We start from the raw sequence: 13,363 nt of genomic DNA, 5'->3' as shown, positions 1-13,363 counted from the left end.
TTATGTGGGCACTGGGGAATTGAACCTAGGTTGTTAGGCTTTTCAGGCGAGCGCCTTAGCTACTGAGCCATCTCTCTAACCCAAACTAGTTGTTTTTAAGGTGTAGAGATTCCACACTGACTTGCTGTTCTTCCCAGTGACCAATACTACTGAGCTCTGCCTTCTGAATTTGGGAGTGCAGAGGAATTGGAAAGTGGTTTTCCATAATTACATCCCTCCAACAGACTTTTCCTCCCATCAAGTAGTTTATGTCAGCTCAGTGCACGAAGGCTAGAGAAAGTCAATATAACAAGTACATGCAAGGCAGGTAACTCCATAAGATGTGTGAGTTTGCATCCAGCCACTGAAACTTATTACCGGCAGGTTACTTTCTGGGTTCTTGTCTCTTTCCCTACAAAACAGCAGCAACTATATCTGCATTATACAATGTCAGGGAAGTCAATGTATGTTTTCCATAGGAAGTCAGAGTTTGTGAATAAGCCTGTGAACCAGCATAAGGTTTATCCAAAACCTGCAGATATGCTATACTTAGATGAGCCATCATGATGCTTTCACAATAGCACAATGTAAGATCTCTGTGGATTTTAAGAAGATCTTGATTCTGATGACAGGCTTCATCATAATAAAAGTGTTAGGAGAGAGGGGAGATGGCTCAGTATAACTACTTGCTTGCAAGTCTTCCAGCCCAAGTTCAATTCCCCAGCACCCATGTAAACCAGCCACAGAACAATCCATGGGTCTGTGAGCCCCACATACCTGTAGCATGGGAGGTGGAGCCCAGAGAACTGGAGAACGCACGGTCCAGCTAGACAGGTAGACATGAAAGGAAGTTGCTCAAGCAAAATAAGAAGGGAGAGCCTCAAGCAGAGTGGAGGGAGAGGACAAACACCCTAAGGTTGTTCTCAGACTTCCCTAGGTGCATTGCGGCACACATGTGCGTACACACACATACACACACACACTTTTTAAAAAGATGTCAAGAGGGCTGGAGAGATGACTTAGTGGTTAAGCACTACTCTACAAAGCCTAAGGATCCCGGTTCGAGGCTCGATTCCCCAGGACCCACATTAGCCAAATGCTCAAGGAGGCGCACACATCTGGAGTTCGTTTGCAGCGGCTGGAGGCCCTGGCGTGTCCATTCTTTGTCTCTCTCTGCCTCCTTGCCTCCTCCTCTCTGTCGCTCTCAAATAATAAACAAAAAAAAAGATTTTTTTTTTCTTTTCACAATTTTTATTAACATTTTCCATGATTATAAAAAATATCCCATGGTAATACCCTCCCCCCCACACCTTCCCCTTTGACATTCCATTCTCCATCATATTACCTCCCAATCTCAATCATTGTACTTACATATATACAATACCAACATATTAAGTACCCTCCTCCCTTCCTTTCTCTTCCCTTTATATCTCCTTTTTAACTTACTGGCCTCTGCTACTAAGTATTTTCATTCTCACGCAGAAGCCCAATCATCTGTAGCTAGGATCCACATATGAGGGAGAACATGTGGTGCTTGGCTTTCTGGGCCTGGGGTACCTCACTTAGTATAATCCTTTCCAGATCCATCCATTTTTCTGCAAATTTCATAACTTCATTTTTCTTTACCGCTGAGTAGAACTCCATTGTATAAATGTGCCACATCTTCATTATCCACTCATCAGTTGAGGGACATCTAGGCTGGTTCCATTTCCCAGCTGTTATAAATTGAGCAGCAATAAACATGGTTGAGCATGTACTTCTAAGGAAATGAGTCCTTTGGATATATGCCTAGGAGTGCTATAGCTGGGTCATATGGTAGATCAATCTTTAGCTGTTTGAGGAATCTCCACACTGATTTCCACAATGGCTGGACAAGATTGCATTCCCACCAGCAGTGTAGGAGGGTTCCTCTTTTTCCACATCCCCACCAACATTTATGATCATTTGTTTTCATGATGGTAGCCAATCTGACAGGAGTGAGATGGAATCTCAATGTAGTTTTAATCTGCATTTCCCTGATGACTAGTGATGTAGAACACTTTTTTAGATGCTTATATGCCATTCGTATTTCTTCCTTTGAGAATGCTCTATTTAGCTCCATAGCCCATTTTTTGATTGGCTTGTTTGATTCCTTATTATTTAACTTTTTGAGTTCTTTGTATATCCTAGATATTAATCCTCTATCAGATATATAGCTGGCAAAGATTTTTTTCGCATTCTGTAGGTTGCCTCTTTGCTTTTTTCACTGTGTCCTTTGCAGTGCAAAATCTTTGTAATTTCATGAGGTCCCAGTGATTAATCTGTGGTTTTATTGCCTGAGCAATTGGGGTTGTATTCAGAAAGCCTTTCCTAAGACCAATATGTTGAAGGGTTTCCCCTACTTTTTCCTCTAGCAGTTTCAGACTTTCAGGTATGATGTTAAGGTCTTTAATCCATTTGGACTTAATTCTTGTGCATGGAGAGAGAGAAGAATCTATTTTCATCGTTCTGCAGATATATATCCAGTTTTCCCAACACCATTTGCTGAAGAGGCTGTCTTTTCTCCAGTGAGTATTTTTGGCATTTTTATCGAATATCAGGTGGCTATAGCTACCTGGACTTACATCTGGGTCTTCTATTCTGTTCCACTGATCTACATGTCTGTTTTTGTGCCAATACCATGCTGTTTTTGTTACTATGGCTCTGTAGTATAGGTTAAAATCAGGTATGATGATACCACCAGCCTTATTTTTGTTGCTCAGTATTATTTTAGATATTCTAGGTTTTTTGTGATTCCAAATGAATTTTTGGATTGTTTTTTTCTATTTCCATGAAGAATGCCTTTGGAATTTTGATAGGGATTGCATTAAATGTGTAGATTGCTTTTGGTAAGATTGCCATTTTCACAATATTGATTCTTCCAATCCAGGAACAAGGGATGTTTCTCCACTTTCTAGTGTCTTCTGCAATTTCTCGCTTGAGTGTTTTAAAGTTCTCATTGTATAGATTCTTTACTTCCTTGGTTAGGTTTATTCCAAGGTATTTAATTTTTTTTGATGCAATTGTGAATGGGAGTGATTCTCTGATTTCATCCTCTGTGTGTTTGTTGTTAGCATATATGAAGGCTACTGATTTCTGTGTATTTATTTTGTATCCTGCTACATGGCTGTAGGCTTTTATCAGCTCTAACAGTTTGCTAGTAAAGTCTGTAGGGTCCTTTATGTATAGACTCATGTCATCTGCAAATAATGATAACTTGATCTCTTCCTTTCCAATTTGTATCCCTTTTATGTGTGTCTCTTGCCTTATTGCTATGGCTAATACTTCCAAAACTATATTAAATAAAAGTGTCTTGTTCCTGATTTTAGTGAAAAGCTTGCAGTTTTTCCCCATTTAGTAATATGTTGTCTGTAGGCTTGTCATAAATAGCTTTTATTATATTGAGATATGTTCCTTTTATTCCCAGTCTCTGTAAGACTTTTATCATGAAGGGATGTTGGATTTTGTCGAACGCTTTCGTTCATGTCCATTCTCTCTCTCTGCCTCCTCGCCTCCTCCTCTCTGTCACTCTCAAATAATAAACAAAAAAGATTTTAAAAAATAAAAAATTTAGAAAGCCGGGCATGGTGGTGCACACCTTTAATCCCAGCACATAGGAGGCAGAGGTAGGAGGATCACCGTGAGTTCGAGGCCACCTTGAGACTCCATAGTGAATTCCAGGTCAGCCTGAGCTAGAGTGAGACCCTACCTTGAAAAACCAAAAATAAAAATAATAATAAAATTTTTTTAAATTTTTTTTTTAATTTATTTGTTTGAGAGCGACAGACACTGAGAGAAAGACAGATAGAGGGAGAGAGAGGGAATGGGCGCGCCAGGGCTTCCAGCCTCTGTAAACGAACTCCAGATGTGTGCGCCCCCCTTGTGCATCTGGCTAACGTGGGAACTGGGGAACCGAGCCTCGAACCGGGGTCCTTAGGCTTCACAGGCAAGCGCTTAACCGCTAAGCCATCTCTCCAGCCCAATAATAAAATTTTTAAAAAGACATCAAGAGAGAGAAACAAGAAGCCAATGAGACCATTACCTTTACTACTTGCTCTGTAATGTTACAATATGCTTTTTTAAAAAATGTTTTATTTTTATTTTATTTATCTGGTAGAGAGAGAGAGAGAGAGATTGGGCACATCAGGGCCTCCAGCTATTGCAAACGAACTCCAGACGCACGTGGGTCCTGGGGAATCGAACCACAATCCTTAGGCTTTGCACGCAAACGCCTTAACCGCTAAGCCATTTCCCCAGCCCCAAATATGCTTTTAAATCTGCTCTTAGGCAGACACATGGCTATTGTAACACACTCCTACAAGCATCCCAATACTCCAGTGACTTCCCATTTCCCCACCTCCCCAGCCTCCATTTCTGCCCTACATTTTAAAGTGAGTGACAGGAATCTATGCAAACTTTCCCTGCCTAAGCCATTTCTGTTCAGGTCCCCTTTTCTCCAATGTGATTTAGTACTTGAACCTTTCCCCAGACAACCCTCGTGTGTGTTTAGTCTCTGGCGAAGAGCTGGGTCACTCATATTTCACAGTGTGGGGGAAAGGATGGTCGCAAAGTTCAGGTGTGAGAAGATTGATGGCCCGCTCACTCGGGGTTTTGTCTTCCAGAGTTCACCCTTCATTTTCCTGGTCCCATCAGTAATCAGGCGATTGCATGTGAATCAGATTGTACACATCTGTCCTGCTGTCCCCCTGACAACAATATATGGCCTTGTTCCTGGTGATCTCCAGTTTTACAAGCTGGAGTATCCCAGGAGCAGAAGTGAGCAAAAGTGGTCCTATGTGGGACATCAGGGATCCCCCCGCCCTCCTTTAAGACGACCTCCATGGAGAAATGGTTAATGAAGATATCTGGTTTTGGCTGAAAGAATAGCAGCTTATTCTCCTTTGACTATTGACTGTTATTTGATGCTTGTTACTAAAAAAGTCCCTTCAAGGCCGGACATGGTGGTACATGCCTTTAATCCCAGCACTAGGGAGGCAGAGGTAGGAGGATTGCCATAAGGTGGAGGCCACCCTGAGACTACATAGTGAATTCCAGGTCAGCATGGGCCAGAGTGAGACCCTACCTTAATAAACCAAAAATAAAATAAAGTGCCTTTGGATTGGTTGTCTTTAGTTGTTTCAGAATTTCAAAGTATGAAGAAAATAGTTTCATGTTGGGTTTTTTGTTTGTTTTTTATATTTTTTGTTTTTCAAGGTAGGGTCTCAATCTGGTCCAGGCTGACCTGGAATTCACTATGTAGTCTCAGGGTGGCCTCAAACTCAAGGCGATCCTCCTACCTCTGCCTCCTGAGTGCTAGGATTAAAGGTATGCACCACCACGCCCATCTTTTTTTTAATTAGAGACAGAGAGAAGGAGAGCGAGCGAGCGAGAGAGAGAGAGAGAGAGAGAGTGAGAATGGGCGCGCCAGGGCCTCTAGCCACTGCAAGTGAACTCCAGATGCATGCGCCACCATGTGCATCTATCTGGCTTACATGGGTCCTGGAGAATCGAAGCTGGTCCTTTGGCTTTGCAGGCAAGTGCCTTAACCGCTAAGCCATCCCTGTAGCCCCAGTTCTGGGTTGGTTTTTTTGTTGTTGTTTTGTTTTTGTTTTATTTTAAACCTATAAACTCTGCTTAGTAGAGGTGCCATCCCCATAGCTGATACTTTTCCCACCCCTCTGGCCAGCACTGTTTTGACCATGTGTAATCCCTCTGTAGAGGTGCAGGTTGGCAGTAGTGGGCAGGGGCATCAGAGAACGTGTCTGCAAACGGAGCAGCACCAAGGGTCAGGAAGCAAGGGGAGGAAAAAAGCCCTCCCAGAGGAAGAAAATACCTGGTTTCTCCTGGGAGGTATCAGCCGGCTGCGCTTACCCCATTTCTGAAGTAGATAGGGAAAGAGCCAGAAGAACCACAGGCTTCACTGGTGACAGGTTAGGCCACCATGCAAGAGAGAGTGGGCCCCTTCCCACAGATACCATTGCGAACACAGCAAAGTCAAGCTATTTTGGACCATGAGCCAAGCCTGACAATGAGCATAGGAGATATGGAGCGCTTCTGCTGAGAACAAATCAGCCATTTATCATGCAGCTAAGTGCTGAGTGGTGCCGTCTCAGTCAGCGGATGCTTACCCTGGGTATCACGAAAGTGGGCAAAGAAAAAAGAAGTCAAGTTCACGCCCCAAAGCCACAGTTAGCCTCCTCATTTGTGGGAGCTGCAGTGTTTTCCTCAGAGGCAGCAAGTTCACCAAATGTAGATATGTAAGATCTGAACCCAAGTTCCCTCTCTATTCTACTTGATATTAACTAAAACCTTCAACTTTTGATTGCTTTCTAGTGTATGTAGCCATCTAGGCTATTGTTAAAAATATGAAAACAGAGCTGGGCGTGGTGGTGCACGCCTTTAATCCCAGCACTTGTAGGGAGAGGTAGGAGGATCACCGTGAGTTCAAGGCCACCCTGAGACTACATAGTGAATTCCAGGTCAGCCTGAGCTAGAGTGAGACCTTACCTTGAAAAAAAATATGAAAACATCAGATATTAAATAAATGTTTATAAAAATTACAGATGATAAAATTCAATTATGCATAAAATTATAAATTGAAAAGCCTTACTTAAATTCTTACCGTCAGCTACCAACATCTTTAACAAAAGAGCCAAACAGTTATTTAACAATCGTGGACATTTTTCTTTATATTTACTTTAAACTAAGAACATTTCAATAAATGTAGGCAGTATCTAAATATTAGGCTATGGTTGGGATCTGATATCCATTATTGAAATATACTATTATCTTGTTTTGGTTTTTGTTTTTCTAGCTAGGGCCTCACTCTAGCTCAGTCTGACCTGGAATTCACTATGTATTCTCAAGGTGGCCTTGAACTCACAGCGATCCTCCTACCTCTGCCTCCCAAGTGCTGGGATTAAAGGCATGCGCCACCACACCTGGCACTATTACCTTTCAATACATTTATGGAAACATAATTCTAAATGAAAAAAAAAAAAGCAGTCTAACTCTAACTAGATTTTAGTGTTGTAATGGGATTGGGGAGGATGAAGAGAAGCCAGGAAACAGCGTGTGAAACATAAGAGCCCGTCTTATTATATTTGTCAGCCTTTTGAGAGTGTATCATTTCCATGTTTTCCAGCCCAAGAAGCAGAGGTGTGTCCCATTAGCTTGTGTCATTGGGAAGACTTTGAAAGTCATGCCTTCTTTTTCACCTTGGATAACATTTGACTTGGCCTTAGGTGAACTGTGACTATGTCCTGGAAATGAGGAAGAGAGGTGGTGTGAACATGGGATGAAGTATCCCAGACCTGTGGGACAAGAAGAGAGAGACAGACTGCACTCCAAAACAAGAAGGGCTCTGCTAAAATAAAATTTAAAAAATATATATCTTTACATCTGGTTAGATGAGATAAAGTCAAACAGCCGAAGAGTTACGTGAGGCCCCTGGGCTTAGAACACGTGTGCCTGAAATGCAAACTGAGAATAGGTCAGCAAAATAACTAGAATAAAAGCAAATGTTGTATAAAATACATCAAAGAAGGACCTCACAGAACATAATTCTTCAGCAAGAATTCAGCAGCAGTTCATCTGTAAATCGCCACAGTGCTTGAACTTTGCTAAAGTCAGATGATCCCACTGGAAATCTTTTTTTTTCCCCCTTAAGTATTTCTTCACACACTACTCTCACTTAGAGGTTCCCCAACTAATTGTGATTGAGGGAAGAAATTCATTGCACTTTCGAGCCACTGGAGAGCATATGTTTCTTGGCCACATGAACTCCTGGGGCAGAATGTGAGTGAGCAGAGGGTGACTGATTGCTAGCCACCCTAGGGCATTATCTTTTTTTTTTTTAATTAATTATTTATTTATTTGAGAGCGACAGACACCGAGAGAAAGACAGATAGAGGGAGAGAGAGAGAATGGGCGCGCCAGGGCTTCCAGCCTCTGCAAACGAACTCCAGACGCGTGCGCCCCCTTGTGCATCTAGCTAATGTGGGATCTGGGGAACCGAGCCTCGAACCGGGATCCTTAGGCTTCACAGGCAAGAGCTTAACCGCTAAGCCATCTCTCCAGCCCAGGTCATTATCTTTTTTGTGTGTGATCTCCTGTTTAAATGTGGGGCCAAATCCCTCATACTATATGTTTTGGAGGATAAGGGAAGAAGGAAATGTTTTTCATGATGTCTTCCACTGGGGGGGAAAAAAAATCAATCCCTTGGACTGACTTGCTGAACATCTTCTGTTTCCCTTCACCAGGAATGGCGGCCCTAGATAGTAAGGCCTCGGGGAAGATGGGAATGCGAGCAGTAGTCTATTACATGACGACCACCATCATTGCTGTGGTGATTGGCATAATCATTGTCATCATCATCCACCCCGGGAAGGGCACCAAGGAAAACATGCACAGAGAAGGCAAAATTGTACAAGTGACTGCTGCAGATGCCTTCCTGGATTTAATCAGGTATGTCCTTGCAAACCCGTGCCTGGGCTATGTCCTAACCACCCTCTGATCCCTCTTAATTTGGAAAGCTAATCAACCCCCCTCCGCCCTCCCCCCCCGCCAGCCAGGAAGAGGTACCTGACCAAACCAGCCTTGAAAGGAAAGGGCACACGTCTTTACTTCTTTCTCACAGAAGTGGAAGTAAGGATCTGTCTTTTTCTGATCTCTTGTGAAAGAGGTGAGAAGAACAAGAGGTGATCTTGTGAGCGCTGTGCTCAGATTCAGGCTCCCGTCACCAAACCCTCCCCACCGTACAGTTTGCCTTTGGAATGCTGATAATCTTAACACTCTTTTCTCGAGTCCTGCTCTCTGAGGATCGTTTATTAGTCAAGTATGGCCTGCTCGTTGGACCATAATCTAGTCAGTGATCTGTGCCATTGCCCGTTACACAGAGCAACATGGGTCAGCAGGGACATGAATCGGATCATTCCTCACCCAAGGTTTTCCGTTTGCATTATTTGTGAAGGAAGGATTTGGCAGATCAGTAATAAAAGACTGAGGGGTGACAGTGATTAAAAATGTATTCTATCTAACACTGGAAGAAAAAATAAGGAGTGTTGGCCTTACACAGAACTGTGAAGAAAGATATAAGCTTGATGTGGGCACTTTCATACTTTTTCTCTCTCCATGCACCTTCCCTGGCATCAGTGACATCTTAACAAAATGCATGATATGTTAATCCCAGCACTGGGGAGGCAGAGGTATGAGGATTGCCGTGAGTTCGAGGCTACCCTGAGACTCCGTAGTGAATTCCAGGTCAGCCTGGGCTACAGCGAGACCCTAACTCGAAAAACCAAAAAAAAAAAAAAAGCATGATATGTAGCCAGAAGGAACACTGAAGCTGGGCATGGTGGTACACACCTATACTCCCAGCACTTGGGAGGTCGAGGCAGGAAAATCAAAGTTTGAAGCCAGCCAGTAACAAGTCCCTATTCTCTAAACTGATGAAAAGACAAGGCACTCCAAAGTAGGCTTTCAAGGTGCACATAGGCTGATGGGACTCCAAGGAGCCATCAGACACTAGGAGACTTGTCAAGGGTAGGTAGCGACTTTGTGACCACCCCTGGCTATGAAGGGACACAGAAAGAGAGCTAGTGTGACTGGAGCCCAGAAGGAGTTGCAGCCATGTGAGACATGTCTCAGAGAAGGGCCTCAAAGGGGCCACAAGGACGTGCGCTGGACTTCTTCCTTTGACTGCCCTGCGGGTTGTCAGTGCGTGCACTACACAAACCCCAAGGGAGCCAGAAGGCAGGCAAACCTAGACGCTGAATTCCCTGAGTGTCATCTCCCAAGACTCAGGCAGAAAGCAGGGTGCATCTAGGCAGGCAAAGGGAAGATATTCCAGCACAAGCCTCTAAGTCCTATCTGCTTTGCACTCCCCCACCAGGTCACCTCACCCAGCCTGTCCCTTCAGAACTTAACCGTTTCCTCCCTTCTTTGCCACTGACCTACCAACGGCCTCGCTGGCCTGTACTGGATGCTCCTCTGCAGGGCTTTTCCACTGATCATCAAGGGACTGATGCTGCCCACCATCCCAAGGAGTGTGTCTATGGCCCTTAGAGTCCAGAGAGATTTGGGGGACAGAGGGTCTCCTTAGCAGCACCTCTCCATCCCCACCATGATGTCTTTGCACCATCTGCCTGTTAGCCCCACCCACTTCATGGGACCTTTTCTTGAAAACCTTTTCAGAGTGTCAACCACAATGACCTAATGGTAACACCTGCCATAAAATGTTTCCTTTTGATATTTTTACTTTTTTTTTTTTTGCTTGCCTTTGTGTGTGTGTGTGTGTGTGTGTGTGTGTGTGTGTGTGAAGTGTGTGGACATAAGTGTGCCCTTGTGGTACCCCATACCCTCACCTGTGTCGGGGGTTGCTTGCCTGCAGTGGCTGGAGTAGAACATCCATCAGGTGTCCTGTTGCACCTGGTCCTTTTTGTTGTTTTGTTTCGTTGGGTTTTCAAGGTAGGGTCTCACTCTAGCACAGGCTGAGCTGGAATTCACTCTGTATTCTCAGGGTGGCCTCGAAATCACAGCCATCCTCCTGCGTCTGCCTCCCGAATGCTGGGATTAAAGGTGTGCGCCACCACGCCTGGCCCTGGTCTTGTTTTGAGCCAAAGTCTCCCCAGAGCTTGCAGGGCTCTTCAGAGTCTCAGGTCTCTGCTCCCCTCTAGGACTGGGGTTACAGGTGCACTGGCCACCCCCAGCTGTTTTATATGTGATCTGGAGATTTAAACTCCACCTCACGCCATCTCGGGCCCTCATGCTTGTGTAGGAAGTCCACGTAACACCTGACCCATCTCTCCAGCCCACAAAAGTATTTCCTACCATGTTGTAGCCGATAACTATGATTTTTTTTTATTAGTAATGGATTTATGCAATGAATGAAAGCTTTTTTACTGTGTTTCCATGAGCTTTGCCCTTGGCTAGCTTGAATTAGGAATATTAGGAATATTATTTTGTCTTTGTAATTTTTACCTTTGTTTGAAGAATTGGGATCTTGTCATCCCCAGCCTGGTTGGTCCGTCAGAGCATGGTGAGTTTCTACCCTTCTTTACCCCAGTGCTAAGCTTATGAATAAATATCCTGCCCTACCCACATGTTTGCCTTGAGTATTTATCCTATGACCTCTTTGACTGTTTGCTTCTATCATAGAAAACAATCCATAAGCCTCAGATGGGTAGGAAAAGGGACTAGGGTGATCTAGATAGTAGGAAGAGATGAGTAAGAGTTTGTAACCTTAAGTATAAACTCTAGAATCTCAGGCTCAGCACAGTTTATCTGGTTCATCTCTTCTCCTTCTAGTCTTCTGTCTTGGAGCCCTGATAACGGTTTAATCTCCTCTGTTCTTTACCAGAAGTCAGCTGAGACATAAGTGAGTGCTATGACTTAGCCACTGTCATACTCCCCAGCCAGAGTGTTTATCCTTCCCCACAAGGAACTCAAACATTACTTGGACAGTCTCCGAGGAGGTGACAAACCCTGTCACAGAGGCCTCAAGTTCAGATACTGTGGGCCATCTGTCCCCATTGACCACCTAAGAGCCCTGGAAACTCTACAATTCAGTGTTAGTGTCCTATCTTTCTGAAAGGTTTTAGAGAAGAAAATTCCACAGCCCACCTATGGCTTTTGATTCAAAACATTTGCCCCCGAAGCCTCTCCCCTGACCCCCGTGGCAAAACGACCACCATGGAATAATACCTTGGTCAGCCATGCTGCCATTAAGGAAAAAGCATTTTTGTTCTCACTGACTTTTCTTAGGAGCAGGGTTTGATGTCAAATTAACTAAATGAGTAATACCATAGACTGAAAAGAGGATAGTTGAGGGAAAGTTTGGATTTCCTTGAAAAATATAAATTATGTGGGCCACATCTAGGAATAAACATATGTTCCATTTCAAGTCACGAAATCCACCAAAATCTTTCTTTTTTTCCATTTGCTGTTTGGTTCAATGCATCTTTACTTTTGATGCCATGAAACAGTATTTAAGGGACAAAGTTATCATTTGGGAAAATTTTCAAGTGACTACTATTTTCTTTGCAGGAACATGTTCCCTCCAAATCTGGTAGAAGCCTGCTTTAAACAGGTAAACACTCTACACACACTAACTCACCTTTATAGTTCCTCTTTGGAAACCAAACCATGGGGACCCATTTTCCCTGCCCTTCCCATTTCTCTACAATAGCAAATACTTTTCTTGTCAACCAAGTAGAAAGCACCAGGACTTTCTGTATAACTTTGGGGATGGGTGACTCTTACCTTGTATTAATGACTGAGCAAAAGGCCCTTCCTATGTCCCATTCCCCATCACTCACGTGCAAAAAGCCCACCAAAGCAAACAGACTCCAATTTAAATGACATGTGTCAAATAAATTTGCCTTAATGAAAAGTAGAGAGAATATTCTGGTACTTAGGTTTAACTTAAAAAAAATCATTGACCTACCTATGAAACATCTACTAAGGGAAGGCCCTTAGGGATCCTAAAGGAGAGGCACATCATCCTTTATGGAGTGCCTACCACAGAGTATGACATATCAAGTACTGACGTGTTACGTAGTCCTCACATGAATACCTCACCTCATCTATGAGAACCGAGGGTTATGTAACAGGCACAAATGCTCACAAGCGGTCAGTGGAGGCCCAGACTCAGACCCAGTGTGCTGACTTATATTTCTGTCCTCTTCCTGCTACTCTGTGTTGCTTCCTAGAAAGCAGCACCCGGTGATGACTAAGACTCCTACCCAGAGGCTATAGAGATCTGGTGCCTTTCAGCCTCATATCCAAGTAGCTCTTGGCTCTATGCATAGTGGATAAAAATATCTTCTTCTCTTCAGGAACAAAAAAATCAGTAAGTTGGGCTAGAGAGATGGCTTAGCGGTTAAGACCTTTGCCTGCAAAGCCAAAGGACCCAGGTTCAGTTCTCCAGGACCCCATGAAAGGCAGATGCACAAGGGGGCACATGCATCTGGAGTTTGTTTGCAGTGGCTGAAGACCCTGGTGTGCCCATTCTCTCTCTGTCTCTCAAATAAATAAAAATAAGTCATGCTAACCTCACTTGACTATAAAGTTTTGTTGCCCAAATATGAAAAAGGAAACAGACATTGTAGACAGAATAGTAGCTCCCAAACACCTCTCCGGCTGGTGTGAGTACTCTAGCCTCTCTGCCTGGGACCTATGAACAAACAAAACAAAACCCTGACCTCATGGAGAACTGGGTTTTATACATTAAGACCTCCTTTGTTTTCCCCTTAAAAAATGATTGAGAGCCGGGTATGATGGCACACACTTTTAATCCCAGCACTCAGGAGGCAGAGGTAGGAGGATAGCAGTGAGTTCGAGGTCACCTGAGAATACAGAGTAAATT

The 13,363-nt window shown here is 43.7% G+C and overlaps 1 protein-coding gene across 1 annotated transcript in view; it reads left to right on the top strand.

Moving 5' to 3' along the window:
- The window catches only part of Slc1a3 (solute carrier family 1 member 3), a 113,755-nt gene that overhangs the window by 81,631 nt on the left and 18,761 nt on the right, over nt 1–13,363 (top strand). The window contains exons 4-5 of the mRNA XM_045132799.1: nt 8,259–8,463; nt 12,043–12,085. Of these exons, the coding sequence (XP_044988734.1) occupies nt 8,259–8,463; nt 12,043–12,085 (248 nt within the window). The remainder of the gene's footprint in view (nt 1–8,258; nt 8,464–12,042; nt 12,086–13,363) is intronic.

This window comes from Jaculus jaculus, chromosome 13 (genome assembly GCF_020740685.1).
Source record: "Jaculus jaculus isolate mJacJac1 chromosome 13, mJacJac1.mat.Y.cur, whole genome shotgun sequence".
Classification (NCBI taxonomy): Eukaryota; Metazoa; Chordata; class Mammalia; order Rodentia; family Dipodidae; genus Jaculus; species Jaculus jaculus.
The sequence above is the reverse complement of the archived record's forward strand: the minus strand, read 5'-3'. Positions and strand labels throughout refer to the sequence as shown.